Source organism: Sinohyriopsis cumingii, chromosome 8 (genome assembly GCF_028554795.1).
Source record: "Sinohyriopsis cumingii isolate HCF-2022 chromosome 8, ASM2855479v2, whole genome shotgun sequence".
Lineage (NCBI taxonomy): Eukaryota > Metazoa > Mollusca > Bivalvia > Unionida > Unionidae > Sinohyriopsis > Sinohyriopsis cumingii.
Genome location: NC_142968.1, coordinates 44388408 through 44408492, shown reverse-complemented (window position 1 = coordinate 44408492; position 20085 = coordinate 44388408). Strand labels below are relative to the sequence as shown.

The 20085-nt window shown below is 35.5% G+C and overlaps 1 protein-coding gene across 1 annotated transcript in view; it reads left to right on the top strand.

The window, feature by feature from the left end:
• Nucleotides 1-20085, top strand: part of LOC149793396 (dynactin subunit 6-like) — a 41774-nt gene that overhangs the window by 3506 nt on the left and 18183 nt on the right. The window contains exons 2-6 of the mRNA XM_089967379.1: nucleotides 1247-1311; nucleotides 3430-3535; nucleotides 12740-12810; nucleotides 14059-14106; nucleotides 17343-17485. Coding sequence (XP_089823505.1) covers nucleotides 1247-1311; nucleotides 3430-3535; nucleotides 12740-12810; nucleotides 14059-14106; nucleotides 17343-17485 — 433 coding nt within the window. The remainder of the gene's footprint in view (nucleotides 1-1246; nucleotides 1312-3429; nucleotides 3536-12739; nucleotides 12811-14058; nucleotides 14107-17342; nucleotides 17486-20085) is intronic.

Genomic DNA, 20085 nt, shown 5'->3' with positions numbered 1-20085 from the left:
AGTCACACTGTGGTGAACTATGTACATATGTGAGGGAAGGCTCTTTGTACAAGTTAAAACAGGTTAAAAGTATACACAGTGTCCATGCTTAGATATGGTGCCTCCAGCACCAATGTGTGCCTTAGAGTTTTCCAGCGGATGATGCTGTAATGGCGAAGATGGATGTCCGTGTGGGAAGAAAGAACTTATATGTGTATCCACAGAACAATATGGTACCCTGTATCTGTTGGCATCACTCGGGTTGATGCTTCCGCTGGGATGAAGTATTCTGTTGTCAGTATTTCAACCAGCTGTTGATGATCTGGTACTTCATGGTGAGCTTGCTCTGTTGATGATGGGTTTGCAAGTCTTCCCACTGGAGGTCCTTCATCATGGTTGTGATGCTACTCATTCGTTGCTAGTCACCAGGACAAACCTTGCTGCACAGTTCTGGACTCTTTCAAATTTGACTGCATTGGTCTTGGAGTGTAGATCTTATACTGTGGAGGCATATTCTATCTGTAAGCTTACAAGTGTCTTAGAGTTTCAAATTTAAATTAGAAAGAGTTATTGGCCCTGAAAACCAATTATTTTATTTATTGCTTCCCAACATAAGTTCCTCTGTTTAAGGCCCTGTTTGATTGTTGTTGTTGTTGTAGGGTTTAACGCCATTTTTCAGCACACGATAAGCTATGCATGGCGGCCACCATTAATGGTGGAGGAAGAACCCGGGAAAACCCCGAGATAAACTACCGTCACACGAGAAAGCTATTGGCAAGATTTCTCACATGCCCACATTGGCCGAATCCTGGACTCGAACCCATGCAGACAGAGGTGAGATGGCAGTGATCTGTAACAGAGAGCGCTTTAGACCACTCAGCCACTCAAGGCACCACCCTGTTTAATGTGGCGCTCATGATGACCACATCACTAATATCTTCATGCAGTTTTAATTATTTTATTATTGAGAACTTTTTTTACATTTCCACGGCTGTTTTATTTTTTATGTAAGATGTTGATCTCTTATGTTGCCTAAAGATAGCTGTCCCCTGATAAATAAATAAATAGCCGTATGATAAATTTTGAAATGATAAAATCTGCACTTTGAAGAGTTATACAATTTTGCATAAAAATTCTGAATATTCAGTCACATTCATGTGCAACTTTGTATAAAATGAAATTTTATTCTTGCCTCCTTATAAGTTTCAGTTAGGGAATATGCAGGTATAGAACATTATTTACCAATATATGTCAATTTTCCTTGCAGTGTGAAGATAGCTCCAGGTGCTGTTGTCTGTGATGAGAGTGAAATTTTTGGAGATGTTACAATAGGTAAACATATCTAAATACAACTTGAATGGCTTACCATCTCATATCTCCATGCTTCTTATACATATTTCCTAATTTGTAAGTTTTGTCAGATTTGTCAGGTTAAGGCTATTAAAGAAAATATTTGAAAATGTTACCATAATTGAAACTTTAGTCACAGGAACTCAAGGGGAGGGAGTCAAGCAGCCATTGTAACATGTTTCTTGCATACAGACAAGTAATAATTTTGACCCAGCTATTTAGGATGAGATAGGGTGATAGACAAATTGACAAATTGATGGTATCACAGTATACCCAATAGTAAATTTCAAAGTAGTGCCCACTCGCTGACTACGTGTAAGTCTTCCATGAAGCCAGGAGGTTGGCACTCACTTTGTTGTCAATCCATAATCTAGGCCTTATCATGAGGTGTAAAACAAGAACAGAGCTATAATCAAATTTACATAAAACATTGTCTGGTATTGACTTTTTAAAAAAAAACACTTTCACTTGTAATAAACGAGTTTCAGGACATGTGCTTTTTGTTTTGGTATTAACTTCATTAATATATTCTGTTATTGCACCTTAACTTTTTTCACTTTACTGAAAAACTTTAATCCTAAAAGATTTTTCTATAATTTTGCCCCCAAAAATAAAACTTTGATATGTAGAAAAATAGGCTAAAATTTTGTGAAATAAAGGCAATACAATGTATAAGTGATGATTACTATTTAAAAAGCAACCTAGCCGAACTCAAAACTTGTCAGTTTTTATCTGCCTATCTTAAGGCATATGTTTGTATCAATCTGTCTATTTCTGAGTTTGTTTCTGCACAATAACTCCAGTTCTTCATCTGGTCAAAGATAACTTGAGTTCTTCACAGGTGAGAGGAAAACTATTCTTTCTACATAAGTTCTACAGCACAAACCTGAACCAAACTTTTTGGATTGTTTCCACTTTGGGGTAAGAAAAAAGCACTCACTGTTAGGGTCAAAAGGTGAAATGTCAAGGTCACTGTAATTGAAAGAAGAAAACTGATGTCTAAACAAAGATATTAATTCTGTCTCGCAGATCTGGGGAAAAAAATGCATGGATGGTAGTAATGTAGGAGATATAAATGACTTCTCCAGAACCAGTGAATTGAACTTGATCAGACCATACAGAAGCCTGTTTGGTAGAGTTGTCTAAAGCACTTACATTTGCTGATCACTGTGATCTCTACTCTGCATTGATTTAAGTCTTGGGCTTGGCCGATGTGGGTATATGAGAAAGCCAGTAGTTTGGTGGTTTTATTCCTGGGTATTCCACCACTTGCATTGGCTCCATGTATAGCCTGTTGTGTGCTGAAAAATGGCATTAAACCCATAACAACAGCAGAAAGCACCCTGGCATAAGCACACTTCAGGTTTTTCCAATGTTGCCAATCCACAACCAAACATGGCCACCATTAGTATAACAATAAAAAAAACCTTTAAATTTCAGATAATGGCCCTTGTTGTTGTTGTGCAGTTTAACGCCATTTTTCAGCACACGATAGGCTATACATGGCGGCCAGTATTAATGGTGGAGGAAGAACCCAGGAAAACCCCGGAAAGAACCAGCAACCCACGAGAAGCTACTGGCAAGCTTTCTCACATACCCACATTGGCTGAATCTGAGACTCGAACCTGCACAGACAGAGGTGAGATGGCAGTGATCCATAACGGAGAGCGCTTTAGACCACTCGGGGCCCTGATAATAATGTTTTTCTTAACTGTGAAATTTGTGCATTTTATTTTGTTGAACATACAGTACCATACTTATGATGATTTGACAAGAGCAGCATATTGATCGCTCTTTTTCAACGAGTGATAACCCCTGAAAAATACAAGGTGATATTTAGATATCAAATATATGTCAAGTAATTTTTAGGGGTGGTTCTATGAATGAAAATATTATATATCAAGTTTTTTTTAAATCAAGACTATAATAATAGTATGCCGACTTTATTTCAGTATTGAAAGTCCAAATAGTATTTTTCTTGAGTCTTTTACAACATTCAAGCACATTTTCTGTCATATTTCTAGGAGTCAGTGGCCCTTAATATAAGGGTCAATGTGAAACCATGTGATTTTTAAAGATTTATTTCTTTTTCTTTTCCAGCAACAAGAACTGTAATCCATCCAAAAGCCAAAATCATAGCTGAGGCTGGACCAATCATCATAGGAGAAAACAATATCATAGAGGAACTCACCCAAATTGTTAATAGGTACATTTCACAGAAGCTATGACAGTAGTATCTTTTCATACCAAAGAAGAGTTCATTTAATGTAGATAAGGGTGTTTTGCAACAGTATAGGCTGTAATGTTCTGTAATGTAAAGCACTGTATATACAATACTGCTGTTAACCATCATGGTAAAAAAGGTCATGGATATAGGGCATTAGCATTAAACAATTTGTATATGCCCATAATAAGGCATGACATTGTGTTATGGATATAGGGCATTAGCATTAAACAATTTGTATATGCCCATAATAAGGCATGACATTGTGTTATGGATATAGGGCATTAGCATTAAACAATTTGTATATGCCCATAATAAGGCATGACATTGTGTTATGGATATAGGGCATTAGCATTAAACAATTTGTATATGCCCATAATAAGGCATGACATTGTGTTATGGATATAGGGCATTAGCATTAAACAATTTGTATATGCCCATAATAAGGTATGACATTGTGTTATGGATATAGGGCATTAGCATTAAACAATTTGTATATGCCCATAATAAGGCATGACATTGTGTTATGGATATAGGGCATTAGCATTAAACAATTTGTATATGCCCATAATAAGGCATGACATTGTGTTATGGATATAGGGCATTAGCATTAAACAATTTGTATATGCCCATAATAAGGCATGACATTGTGTTATGGATATAGGGCATTAGCATTAAACAATTTGTATATGCCCATAATAAGGCATGACATTGTGTTATGGATATAGGGCATTAGCATTAAACAATTTGTATATGCCCATAATAAGGCATGACATTGTGTTATGATGTTGCCTGTCATCCATATGTCTGTCTAACATCAATTTCATTTCTGCAGAGTAACTGGATTGCCCACCATCAACAGTTTTGAATCTCGTGGGTTGGTGGTTCTTCCCTGGGTTTTCCAGGCTTCTTCCTCCACCAGTTGTACTGGCCGCCATGTATAGCCTATCTTGTGCTGAAAAATGGCATTAAATCCTAGAACAACAGCAACAGTTTTGAAGTTTTGTTTGGATGGCATGCACTTGGGGTGAGGAAGAGCCCAGTCTGTTATGGAGTAAAATACTCATAGGTCATAGTCACTGTGACTGAAAGAAGAAAAATTACTTCAGCACAATAATTCAAGTTCTCCAGTCAAATGTTACAAACTTTCGTGGATGACTTGTACGTGGGGTGAGGAAGAATCTTAGTATTTTGTATAAGAATATGTTGATATTAAGGTGAGTTTTGGTAGCTCAGTTGTTTGGGCATCAGACTCCTGATACATTGGAGACAGGTTTTATTGGAAAGGAACTTAGCTCCCATTACCTTGGCATGATATAGATAATTATCTGTTAAAAGTGCTGTTCAAATCCAACCTTGTATATTTTAAAAAACAATCTTGCATGGGTGAGTTGGGTCAAAATCAGGAAGTAATTGGAAGGAAAAAAAACCAACAAAGTTTTACCTTTTATATGATGAATTGTTATGACATTTCTTGAATAAATCGTATCCATTGTTGACAAAAAGTGCTTTTTGCATATTAAGTTCACAGTGTATCCCCCAGGGGTGTAAAACTGAGGGTAAAAAAAGCCCCTTGGTGTCAGAACTGGGGGTCAAATAAAAAATGTAGGGGTCAAAAATGTACTGACAAAATTTTTAGCTTGAAATATGATATTACAACTTGCACAACATACTCTCTCTCTCTCTCTCTAAACATACCAATAAACTAACAACCAAATGCATTGTCCATTCAAAGAATAATTTTCATAGTTCATTTTTCTTTTAAAGTCATACTCTCATTATCTTTTTGAAGCAATATTACAGACCAACACATTACATACATGCAAATACAAAGGCCTAATAAATCTTTTAACCAAATGGCAGTTAATTTGCTGCCTGTCATAAAATGTATACTATCATCGATTTCATTGTACTTCGTCCTAGAACAGATTTATCCAAAATTCAAGGAGGCTAATGATTCAGCTTGTTTCTAATAAGTTACACTTGAATTTTAAGATCTTTGGCTTATTGCAGCAAAGTTAAAAACCATCAAAATCTGCAATGATCCCCTGACTGTGTAATCCAAATAAACGCATTTGTCTCGGCAAATTTACTGATTTCTTTGTTGTAAAAGAATGTCTTGGGTTATAATGTGTTCTCCAAATATCTTATGGCGAACGAGGGCAGATTTTTTAAAATTCTTAAACCCTGTCATGAAAGGATTATTCACTTTTGCAGTCTTCGCAATCACGCAATCCGAAGTCATACCGGTAATCCTAATGGATGTGCCGTATTCCAGTCAAGGGAATTATTTTCTCCATTTTTCATTAAAGTTAGATCCACGGTTATTCTTTTGAGTTCTGCCCTCTTTCACTTTCTTCGCTAATGATTCTTACTGCACGACATTTTAATCTGGAGATTACTTTCTAATGCAACAAGCATTAAGGTTAAACATCGAGATGACAGCTTGCTGAGCTCAATGGAAATCACATGAGAGCTCACTAGATTAGGGGAAGCTATTCCGTCATAACATTGCCTATGCTAGTCTGGTTCCTTATTTTGTATGTTCCTGCATTGCACTCCGCTATACGAATAGAGGAGCATAACACAGGGAGTAAACAAAGCGGGGAACCAGTCAATGTCCATGCTCGAAGTATACACGATGCCACCCCTCGTCCAATGCATTGGATATTAAATAAATCCTGATCGCATTATGCGAATCCTTTGCGTCCAAAAAACACACGGGAACAAAATGTTTGCTTCAATTTTCTCCGGCATGCGTCCCTGACGTACAAATGTGCATAAAGGGAAACACTGAAGTTCATGTATGTGACAACCTGGTGCAAATCTTTAGTTCTCTTCACTCTTTGTGATGTATATAACCATAGGTATAAAAATTAAATCAGGGTCCCTGCTGGACAAAAATCTTTGAGCAAAGTGACTTTGCTTACCTGACAGAATAGGACAAGATTGTTGAAAATAGGGAGAGGCGAGTGTGGAATGGTTAGAACTTAATTAGTTCAAAACTTTTGCTTTGTTTTATTTTGAGACAGTTTGAAAACAAAAGAAATATCATTAAACCTAATGCAAATGTTCCATTTTTCTTTAGTTTGACAAAGCACATTTGATGAGTGGCTTTACAGTTCTTATTTGAACTTGAAAAACAGATAACTTTCAAACATTGGTGACAGATATTGAGATAAAAATCTTCTCTTCCCTGCTTTTACAGGATGAATTATGAAGTTATGATGTTTATCTTTTCTAGCATGCAGCTTATGCATAAAATTTCACAAATTCAAGCTTCATGTATGAATTGTTATGTAGGAATCCTATAGATCGAAATGTACTGAATCAAAAGCATGAAAATACTAAAATATTCAAACAGTGTTCATTCTTGAAGAAAACGAAGACACGTGAGTTTATATTATACATGGAGTATGGAAACTCTCAAAGAAATGCTACATCCGCCTTATTTTCTATCTTTATCACGGCATCTGTTTTGCCCAAATCACCCCCCTTGTATTGGCCATACTAATGTATGCTGAATTGGTGACGTTCTCAATAAGGCATAATATCCAGAATTTTACTGTAGCATGCATTTGTTTGTATGCATCCTTTGAAACTCCATCATGTTTTAGATATGCTATCCTGGTCACATGTCATTTCCTGTGATGAAGCCAAGATTATTGAGGATCTTTGTGAAATGTCAACCTACAGCAGCATGTTGTTAGCAAGTTAGTGACAGTTTTGAAATTTTTCACACAGTACATTAACCATGATTTTAAAGAGCTTAGGTTGTGTTTATTAAGAACAGGAAAGTGAAAATGGATATTTTTATGATGTTGATGTTCCTGTGAGCTTGTCAGAATGATAGATTACTTTATTTTTCATCACACAGGTACTTCTATTAAATATAGCATTTAATGTGTGTACTCATATTTGTCATGTGTATGACGCATGTACCTATTAACCCACACAGGCAAAGATAGATGCAACACTGATTTCTCTTCCAGTGTTATAGGCACATCATGTCAATTTCATAGTTTTAATTACTCTTTGATCACTTTTAAAATCACTTGTCCAATTTGGTAAGAGGATGTTTAAATTGTAGTTTGCCTGAATGCTTAGGGTTGTAGTCTACTATCTACTCGTATGATTGTAGTCTGCTATAAATCATAGCTTCAGGTCAAAGTGAGACAATTAGATAATTCTCCAAATTGCTATATAAATAGTATGCCTCTGATAATTTTAGAATTCATTGGATACTTAAAATAAATACCCATTGTGGAAATTATAAGTAATTATAAGTGTCAATACATAGACCATTCAGGGAGGTGACTTAGGCAAAATAGTTGCTTTTTGTTGTAAAATGTTGTCTTGCAATGACAGGACATTGATATTCGTGTCACCCAATATTAGGGTCAGTGTATTTGAGAATGTGCTCAGCAGTTACTGAGTTGAGGAAATCGCACTGCTTTTTTTTGTAGTTGGATTAACCAGTAACTGGATCAAAGCTCCACTTAAATGTCTTATCACTACTGGCCATCGGTAATCAGAAAATGTCAAATTAGGGCCATTATCGGGGCTTGCCAGTAGCTTCTCATGGGTCGGTGGTTCTTTGCAGTGTTCTTCCTCCACCATTAATACTGACCGCCATGTATAGCCTATCTTGTGCTGAAAAATGGCGTTAAACCCCACAACAACAACAAGGGCCATTATCTGCTGTTCCACTCCTGGCAAATCATAGCCTCAGAGCAAAACCACAACTGACAATATCAGCTTGAAGTACACACTTAAATAAAAACTATTTTTGAAATTATATACAGTAAATTTGAGTATATGTTTATTTCTTCTGAATTAACTGAAAGATTGACTGTTACTCAAAGTTACAATAAGAATTTATAAAATTAGAGGTTGAACCAAACCTCATTTCCTGTTGATGCTGGTTCTGGGTGGCAATTTGTAATGAGAGTGCACCAGTTTGACTTCCTGCTTCTTTCAAGATCATGTATCAACTTGTATATGTGGAGTAGACTAGGATAATATAATATCCAGTAACAGTTTGTGCTCTCAGTCATTATCTTAACATAATTGAAAGAGGCAGTTTTCAATCTAATCTAATAAAGAAATGTATAAAAAATTTAATCTACAGCAATAGCAGCAGCTAATTGAATTACTACCACCACTACTACTACTGTAAACATTATCATTATCCATGCACATTTTACTAAAAGACTTCTTATGATGTAGTGTTCCTCCTAAATATGATGTCCAATATGGCTGCCTCAATGACTGTTTTGAAAATCTTGTTACTGCCAGTCCCTCCTGATACTGCCATGTTGTTTTCACCAGAAGAATTCTTATGATGTTTAGTTGGTTCAAATGAAAATTATATGGATCTGATGTCCAATATTGCCACAGCCGTTGCCATCTTAAAAATGTATTTATCACTTCTCCTAACTGGATGGTCATATCACGTTTTTTTTTACCAAGCAACTTTTTATGATGTCTGGTTTGTCTTAATGTTGTCATTCAGACATTCAGTATGCCTGCCAGTGTACATCTAGAAAATGTATCACTATTCACCCTAACTGAATAGTAATATCAGCTTGGGGTTTTCACTGAAGGACTTCTTATGATGTCTAGTTGGTTGCAAATGAAAATGGTGGCCATCTTGAAAACCTTGATATCACAAAATCTCTTAGATGGCTGATCATTGACAGTGTGCTTTCACCAAAGGATTTCTGATGATGTCTAGTTATCTTATATGTTTAGGCTCTCATTACCAGTAACAAAGAAAAAGTGAAAACAACAAGCTTTGAAAATTTAAAAAATAATTTATTTCTCTAGTTAAACAATTTAAAAATAAAAAAAAGAACTTAAGGTTTTAAGAATAAAATCCAAAAATAATCCAAGAATAATCCCAGAATTAAAAATTTGAAGTCCTAATACTAAAATGTTCTAATGAATTCAAGTTCAAGTCCCGACAAAAAATCCAAAATGGAAGGCAATGACATATACTGTAGTCAGTATAGTGCTATTGTGTCTATAGTTCTTTGTTGTTCCACAGACAATAATATTCCGTTGTTTGAATTCTGAATAAAATTTAAAGAAATGTCTTTGTCCAAGAATTCTGTATGAGCACAGAAATAGTGCCAGGAAAAAGAATTAATAATTCCAGAAATAAAATTTCATCTCAACTGGTCACAACAAAACACCTTTCTGCTTTAAAGGTAAATGCCCAGACTGACTCAATTCTCTATAGATAAAGGATATACATTAACTTGAGATACAAAACAGATTCCCTGATGAGGGTCAACGCTCCGGTAAAACCAGAATTTCTAATACATCTAAAGTCACATAGTTGCAGTCAGCCTTGATTACACCCTATAAATCACACATTAAAAATGAATAATAATAAAAAAAGTTGTTTACCTGATTCTCAGTCAAGATCAAGAACTAGGTCAACTTTTAGATACAAAGTTAGGTGTTTACTACAAAACGGTCAGGTCAAACTAATTTCTGGAAATTACACTGGACAACAAATTTTTACAAAAGTCATGTTACTGAAATAAAATTAGTCAATTCTTATCAATTTTTATGTGCTGAACACGAATATGACAGTCAAATTGCAAAATTGGCTCTAGTTTTTTTGTAATCTGCAAGAAATTAATGTTTACATAACGAAATGCATTCCAATAGTAAAAGGTCAACTGTAATAGCCTACCTATAAAAAATCAAGTCATTGACTACATCTTAGATTTCTTCGCCTGTCTCTTGTACAGCTGTTCGGGAGCATCTCTGAGGAGTGTCCAGCAGTAGTCAGCCAGCATTGTAGTGGACCATTTTCCCTGGTATCTTTGTTCCATTGTTGCGATATCTTGATGAAAACGTTCGCCGTGTTCATCACTAACAATACCACAGTTGCTAGGAAAGAAATCCAAATGGGAATGAAGGAAGTGAATCTTTAGAGACATATTGCAGCCAAGTTTCTTATACTTCATCATGTCTTCTACTAGTTCCTTATAGTTTTCTGCCCTAACATTTCCGAGGAAGTTTGTAGAAACTAGGCGAAAAGCATTCCATGCTTGTTTCGCGTCACCTTCCAGCAAGTTGTTGAACCGGTCATCTTTGAAAAGCTCTTGAATCTGAGGACCCACAAAAACTCCCTCTTTAATCTTTGCTTCGCTGAGTCGAGGGAATTTTTCATGCAGGTATCGGAATGCTGGCAAAGTCCGGTCAATGGCTTTCACGAAGTTCTTCATCAAACCTAGTTTGATGTGAAGGGGTGGTAGCAAGATTTTCTGAGCCTCAACCAGAGCTGGGTGTTGGATATTCTTCTCTCCAATGGCTACATTCTGCCTGTGAGTCCATTCCTTCCTCATGTAGTGCATTTCCCTTGCTCGGCTATCCCACTCGCATAAGAAACACATGTATTTTGTATATTCTTGCTGCAGTCCCATTAAAAGGGCAACTACCTTCAAATCACCACAGAGGTGCCAGCTGTACTTGTTATACTCAATGGAATTCAGTAGCTGCCTTAAGTTATCGTATGTCTCTTTCATGTGGACAGCATACGCTACTGGAATAGATGGAAGAATGTTTCCATTGTGCAAAAGCACAGCCTTGAGACTCAGTTTCGAAGAGTCCACAAATAGTCTCCATTCTTGTGGGTCATGAGTGATTTTTAAAGCATTCATGAGGCCCTCAATATCGGAACAGAATATCAGATTACTTTCCTTTCTGAAGAAAGGCTCCAATTGCTGGTGGCGCTTTCGATATGCAGTAATTGTGACATCTTCTTCTAGAAGATTCCATTGTTGGAGTCTTGATCCTAGCAATTCTGCCTTGTTCTTTGATAAGTCCAAATCACGAATCAGGTCATTTAGTTCTTCCTGTGTTATTCTGTGTGGGGTTGATGATGCACCACAGTGAAAATCTGGATCACTGCATGCTGATGGACCAGGAGAAGAACAGGTCGACTCACCTTTGTCTTCGTCAGATGAATCAAGAGAATATTCTGCTGGAGGTTCTGGAATAGGAAGTCCCTCACCATGTGGAACTGGTCTCAATGCAGACGGAATGTTTGGGTAGACTATTCTCGACTTCTTTCGCTTCGTTATTCCGCCGGAAAGAGGAGGAACCAAGCAGAAGTAACAGTCATTTAGGTGGTTGCTTGGCTCTCTCCACACCATTGGGACTGCAAACGGCATTGATGACCTTTTGCAATTCAACCACTGTGAAAGCTGTGTTGTACATGTAGCACAGCATATATGCGGAGCCCAAGGCTTGTCTTGGTCACCAACCTTGCATCCGAAGTAAAGATGATATGCCTTCTTCACTTGAGAATTGATACTTTTCTTCTGGTTGGCAAATGTCACTTCCCCACAAATATAGCAAAAATTGTCCGCGGTATTAACACACTTTCGAGGCATTACTGTTCTTTATTGTACGTAAATGGATAAAAAAAAATAATAAGTTTTATGTAACAGTAGCTTGAACTGTCTCGCACAACGTCTAAAATATTTTAAATGCTGAACCTATCTGATTGGGCTTTATATAGTACACTGCTTACGTCAGCTTCAGCAGCCGCCTGGCATTAGTATAATAGGCCTACACATGTATAGTACACTGCTGACGTCAACTTACTTCAGCAGCCGCATGGCATTAGTATTGCATTGCATCAGAAAATGATGCAATCAACTGTGGATGATGTGAGCATGATGGTATTATGCAATGTTACATCATTATTCCGGATGTTGCTGCAGTCCTACTGGAGAAATTTACACAGTGAAACATAGAAAATGAGGTATATGAATATCTTCAAAACGAGAGCCAATACAAATTTTTCACGGTTATATTTGTGTTCGGCACACCAAAATACTACAGATTAGGGCCTTTTCAAGTCAGTAATGATTTCACTGTTGACCAGTGTTAACAAACTCCAGTAAACAAAATTACATTACTTACTTAAAACTCACAAACAGACAATTAAATTAAATAAAATGTAAATTAAATCAAATATACATAACAATAGTCTTATCTTGAATTCCTGCAGATTCTTTTCAGCTAGTAGATCATAGTTGCTTTGAGGGGCTCTTGTTTTAAATAGTTTTACTGATCCCAAATATTCAACGAGAGATCTCATATTTCATGCTACTGTTGTATTACTGTTTACCTAAAGATATTTTCCTTCTTTTTCCTCAGGACCACAGAGAAAGGTGGTAATCAAACTGTGATGATCATTGGAAATAACAATGTGTTTGAAGTTGGCAGTTGTATCCTTGATTTCTCTTTTAGAAACAAATGTAGACCAATAATACAACCGTTTAGTTCTCCCTCATTATAACACCACCATTGGGAGTCATGGACTGTACTGCATTTTATTTGGACTGCCATATAGTGAAGTATACTGTTACATACCTGTCAACCCCTTGAGATGAAAACCAGTATGCCAGACCCTGAAAAACCTTACAAAGACCAAAAAAAACCTTACATGAAAAAATGTATTCATACATTACATAAGATCATCAGTTTTAAAACAACAAATGTTATACACATTTTCATAATTATTTACATCTCTGAAACTTTATTTTATTTTATTCTTTTGAGTTTGAGTGTTTTGTAATACACACATGTTATTATATGCAACACATGTACCCTTTGTAATTTTCAAAACGTAATCAGGGGTTTTAAAGTCTATGCATCAGGTCAGTGTTTATTTTACAATTTAAAAAAATGATGTTAGTGTGTCTGCATTCAGGGACCTCATACAATCTATAATTTTTTTCATCATAGAAAAATATCTCTCACAGTCTGCATTATTGGGTGGAATGCGTTGGAAGCTGGGAATCCCGAAATCGGTAAAAAAGATCATAGGAATCTTGAATAAAACAAAGCTATCTAACACTTTTTCAGTATTAATATATTTTTATTCGTTTTGTTATAGAAGGATACTTCAACTTAACCTGATTTTGGCATTCCTGGCTTCCATCACTTTCTAAAGCATATTAGAGTTATCCCGGCATTGCTTGCACATAGCTGAAAAAGATTCTGGATCGTGCTTGATTTTTTTAAAAAAAGTTATGTCCAGACTCCCAGGATTTTAAAAAAAATGTGTAAATTTAACAAATAAAAGGTGAATTTTTATAAGAAAAAAATCGTACAACCACGAACATGAAGAAAATGTACAAATTACTGATAACCTGTACAAATTGACAAGTATGCTGTACATATAATTTTACTGCTGCATATTAAAAAGGTATCCCATACTTGCCTTATATAAATAACTGTATTATAATGAAAGGCCTTATAGTGAGGGAGTGCTGTATTATTTAGCAAAGAATGCATGCTATATATTTTACATTCTCTCATCCAGTTTGAATCATTGTCTAATTCATATGCAAATTGTATGATAAAACTGGTATCTCCATTCTTGTAGGCTATCCCATAATTCCTAAATTGATGCAGTGCTGTGAGATTTTTGTCATTATTCAGTTAAGAAACATTCCTTAATTGAGCCTTAGATGTGGAATCTTTGAAAATTGGGGATCATAATGTTATTGAAGCTAAAGGTAAGAATTGTATATGTTCAAGATTTTCTGTGCACTCTTGTAATTTACTTAGTAAGAACAGCCATTTTACCTGAAATTTTGTGAGAATTATGTTTTGTAACAGGTTCCAGTCTTCATCATTTAGAAAGCATTTTGAATGAATTTAAGTCTAAAATGCAGTAGTATAATTGATGTTAATTTTAAGGGTGTAACTAAAATACTGAAGTTTATATTTCTCCTTTGAATGCATTTCACAAACAAATTAATGTTATGAAAATAAAACCTCCACCACTGAATACAGCTGTCCTGAAAAGACAATTGTTTTTACTTTCCTGTCTAATGTACCAAAAGACAAAAGAAAATAACTCCTACGTATTACCTGATCTTACCACCATTGATGTTTTTACTGAGTACTTTCAACATAGTACTGAGAGACCTAAAATCCTTGAATATTTCTGGTTTCAACACATATGTCTAGAGAGTTAGTATAATAAATAGTTGGTATGAATGTAATTGCTACATGTTGCAGTTATTAATTTTGATTCTTGATCAATATTTATGAGACTTTTGGTGGTTGTGGAGTTCTTGTATTCAGACATTGTATTCCAGCATGGTATTATTGGTGTGCATGTTGTTAATTTCATGATCCATGATTGATCAAATGAATATTATTTTTGGCCATTCTGAATATTTTGTTAGCACTACTCCTCATATATGGACAGTGATATCAACACATGGCTTTCAGCAAAACTTGTTTTATTGGGCCTAAATGGCTACCATAGCAGCTCTCTTAAAAATCCATCCAGGCAGATGGTCATATTGGCATGGCATTTTCACCAGAAGATTTCTTATGATGTCTGGTTGGTCTGATATGAAAATGGTGCCAGTCTGACATCCTGATAACCACTGTTTCAGTCATTTTAAAAATCATGTTATAGCTTCTCCTAAATAGTATGTGAATTTGACATGTCTTTTCACCAGAAGATGACTTACGGTGCCTAGTTCATCCCAAGTGAAGATGGTGAGGATCTGACCTCCAATATGTTGATCAGTGGCCATTTTGAATTTTTTTTTATTACTGCTAGATGGATGGTCATATTGGCATCATTACAGTATGACTTCATTAATCTCTAGGTGGACTAGAATTAAAATATTGCTGTTCTGGTATGCAGTATGACCTCCATAGTAGATATCTTGAAAATATTGTTATAGCTACTCCTTCTCAATGGAAAGTTGTATTAGCATCATGATAATTGCTATATTATCACAAAAAGATGTCATTGTGACTATGACAAGTATTTCATACTTCACAGTCTTTGGTTACATATTGTTTTAAATGTTCATGCTAGAATCATTAAGTCACTAGTACCACACCAGTACAAAACAAGGTTGCAGGGATCTACTGGATTTTACTAGTTTTGGTGAAGTTTTTGCATTTAACCTATGACAATGTTAGTTTTTGAATGCTTTATCTGTGCTATCCAATCTAGAATCCCACATTGCTGAAGTAGGTCATTATGGCCCATAATTTGTGCTTCATTGACTTGGTTTCATTTTTTGTGTTACATTCATTCTCATGCACTCTTCATGCTAGGATTATGAAACTTGATAATTAAATGCACCTCTGTTAGTAATTAATTCTTACAACTAAAGTAGGTCACTGTGATCTTATTCTTGAATAACATAGATTAAGCTCATGATTACATAGATTCTTCCATGAAATATACAGTCTAGTCTACTTAGACTGCCCTTGCAACCAAAGGTCAGTGTGATACACATTTTATGCTTTACTTACTGTGTGGTTAAGTATTTTGTTTAGTTCCTGATTACATAGATTTTTCCACACAGAATATCCTTTCTAACTGTGAAGTTAGAATGGATATATTTATTCAGTGGTTAACTTTCCATATTATTGATTATACTTGTGTTTTGTTAGATTAAATGTGTATTTTACATGTGAATGAGGAGGATAGGAATTAGATAAGTGGACTGGATGCATTTAATATTGGACTGTATGCATTTAATATTGGACTGGATGCATTTAATAGTGGACTGGATGGATTTAATAGTGGACTGGATGCATTTAATGGACTGGATGCATTTAATAGTGTACTGGACACATTTAATAGTGGACTGGATGAATTTAATAGTGGACTGGATGCATTTAATAGTGGACTGGATGAATTTAATAGTGGACTGGATGAATTTAATAGTGGACTGGATGCATTTAATAGTGGACTGGATGAATTTAATAGTGGACTGGATGCATTTAATAGTGGACTGGATGCATTTAATAGTGGACTGGATGCATTAAATAGTGGACTGGATGCATTTAATAGTGGACTGGATGCATTTAATAGTGGACTGGATGCATTTAATGGACTGGATGCATTTAATAGTGGACTGGATGCATTTAATAGTGGACTGGATGCATTTAATAGTGGACTGGATGAATTTAATAGTGGACTGGATTTATTTAATAGTGGACTGGATGCATTTAATGGACTGGATGCATTTAATAGTGGACTGGACACATTTAATAGTGGACTGGATGAATTTAATAGTGGACTGGATGGATTTAATAGTGGACTGGATGCATTTAATGGACTGGATGCATTTAATAGTGGACTGGACACATTTAATAGTGGACTGGATGAATTTAATAGTGGACTGGTTGCATTTAATAGTGGACTGGATGAATTTAATAGTGGACTGGATGCATTTAATAGTGGACTGGATGCATTTAATAGTGGACTGGATGAATTTAATAGTGGACTATGAAGCATGAGCTGTAGTGGCTAATCAAGGTAATCACATACTTGAATTGTTATTCCAATGGTGGTCTTACTGGCTGTCACTCACGTGTTCCACAATGTCTGTGACCTTCATCGTGTAAAATCTGGCTTTCAGAGGCGGACATTGGTAATGGATTCTGAAGCAGATATTTAGGACAATGATTTTCAAAAGGAATTATGTTTCTTCAGCTTTGATATCTTATGAAGTACATTCTTGTTTTTTAATGTTTTATATCCTAAATGCCCAATTGCAGAGGTCAACATTTCAATCTCTGGATCAGTTTTTAGTCTGAATTTATTTTCTTTGATAATTAATGTTTATAATCACTACTGGAGACAACTAAAGTAATTATTGTTTACAATCTGGTTTGTTTTCATAAAACTAGTCTTAAATCATAGATTTGTTTTAATGAACCATTGTTAAATTGGAGATACAAGAAGAGATTATATTTTTGTTTTTAGCCCATGTAGGGAGACAGGTGGAACTGACATCGGGCTGTATCATTGGATCAGCATGTTCCATCACCAGCAGTGAAGTTATGCAGGAGAATACTGTCATTTATGGAGCAGACTGCAGTCGGCGAGTCCAGAGGGAAAAGCCCCCTGTAAGGAATATATTCAGCAGTGTTACAATAGAAGAAATTTTTGTCAAGGCTGCTTTGGTAAAATCTCAGCATGGCAGACACTGGATCATCCATGTATGTGTCAACCCATTCATCCATCCACACCTTAGATGAACCTCAGCAGAGTTAATGTTTCTTATATCCTTTCAATCCTGATTCGTTTCTTTTGTTTTGAATTTGGTACCTATCTTTAGGGGGCCCCGAGTGGCCGAGTGGTCTAAAGCGCTCTCCGTTACGGATCACTGCCATCTCACCTCTGTCTGCGTCGGTTCAAGTCTCAAATTCAGCCAGTGTGGGTATGTGAGAAAGCTCCCCGGGTTCTTCCTCCACATTAATACTGGCCGCCATGTATAGCCTACCATGTGCTGAAAAATGGCGTTAAACCCCACAACAACAGCAACAACCTATCTTTAGTACACACTTATCTTTACATAGCTAAATTAATGACTTCATTATTAAACTTGTAGGTGGGCTTGACCTGCCAAATGTTTGCACATGCCATGCTTCAAATAAGTAACTTTTCATAGTGGCTGGTTTGGATGTGTCTGCTTATTGTTCATGGAAAGGGATTAGTGTACATTGTTTGTGTGTAGATTGGGCTTGAAAATTGCTTTTAATGTCATCCTTACAGAGGAAATATTACACAAATTAATTAAAAACTATGAAATATTTAAAACATTTTGAGTCTAAAAATAAGGATGCATTAGGTTTTTTCTGTACTTTCTCTGGGGATAATATAAGTTGATTCAATCAGATGCTTGGGAAAATCTGCAATACTTATTTTTATATTCATTTTCAGCCTTATCAGATTATATGTGGGAAAATGAGGAATTTTAATTTGTTTTGATATGAAAAATATCTTTTTCCAAAAATTTCATATATGTTCCTTGATGTTTAGATTAAATGTACGTTTTGTCACTCATCACTTCTGCCAGTTGTTTCTGCATGTGTTCATGTATGGAAAACTCAGAATTCAGCACTTTAGATGTTTCATTGATCAGGGTTTGATCTGTATCAGAAGTTTATATTAATAAGTTAAACAAAACTCACAAATAATCAGCATATTTAACATGAAACTGTAATTTTTAGCTCTCCTGGTCAAAGAACAAAATAACTAATGCAGTGATCCTCAATCCATTGACTGTCCATTGTCCATTAGCAGTTGTTTATTTTCATTATTCCACCTAAACTACTTGGACGAAAGTCATGAGATTTTGCATACAGTTTCAAAGTGAGCTTTTAGTTGGTCTACTGCCCCTCATATGTCCAGTTGGTCTACTGCCCCTCATATGTCCAGTTGGTCTACTGCCCCTCATATGTCCAGTATGTCTCCTAAGACAGTAATCTTGAAAATCTTATTACACCTCCTTAAAAATCAATGGTCAAATCAATTTTTTTTATTTTCTCCTTAAAAAAATCTTTTGATATGTTGATGGTTCTAAATCAAAGTAGTGCTTTTTTTTAACCTCCAACATGGCCACAATCTTTAAAATCTTCTTATTGTTATTCCCTACAAATTATCATTCAAATTCACACAGGGGTTTTCTTACGAAAATTCTGTTGATATGTAGATGATACTTAATTAAAATGGCAATGATTTGACATCCAACTTGGCCACCATCTTGAAAATCTTATTGATCCTCCTTGAAAATCACTAGCCAGATCAGTATGGGATCTTCTCCAGATAACTTATTTTGATATGGTCCTAAATAAACATGGCACTGATTTAACCTCCAAGTTGGTCACCATCTTGAAAATCTTTTTATTGATACTCATTCTGATTGGATGGCTGTATTGACATGGGGTTTTCCCTGAAAAACTTCTTGGGAGCTGTTCCATTTTAACATATCCAGGGAAAGCAGTTTTTAGAAAAGATACATGCCAGGGTAGTGGTAGTGGTGGATCACACATATGTGAGTAATACATACAGATAAAATAAGAAAATTTGAAAATATTTAAGGTTTATTTAAGGAAATGAAATTTCTCATCAATGATCTTTTTTTGTTGAATTGTTTTCACTTTTCCTTGTAAACTGAGAATGTCTGACGACGTTTTTTCCTTTTTGCAATAATGTATACCATTTTCAAACTAAATCATAGCCATTACATTAAACTCCCATGTCTACCTAGCTAATACAGAAAATGCTCATTGTTTACAAAGGAAGTGCTTGTCACATGATAAACTTGTTTTAGTCTTGTACACTTTCACATACATCTTGTAATAATAACAATGAGGCTTAATTATGGCTAAATATCATTTTTACTAAATGGTGACTGGATGGCAAGCTGACATGAGATGAACAAAACTGTTTGGGCTTTTGTCACAGTGATAATTATTGGTGTTAATAATAGCCTGTAATTATTAAAGTGACAAAATCTGACATCAAGGAACACACCGAAGTAAGGATAGTCCAATTTTCAACCTCATTGTATTAATTCAATTTGATTACTTTATCAGCATGTCGGGCTGTTGAATTTAGTAATCAAGAAATAATCTTGGATCTCCATCTGTATTCATCAATTGGTGTCTGCTTGTTAGGGGTAAAGTTTACATTTTTGTACTAGCATGCTGGCTTTATTAGA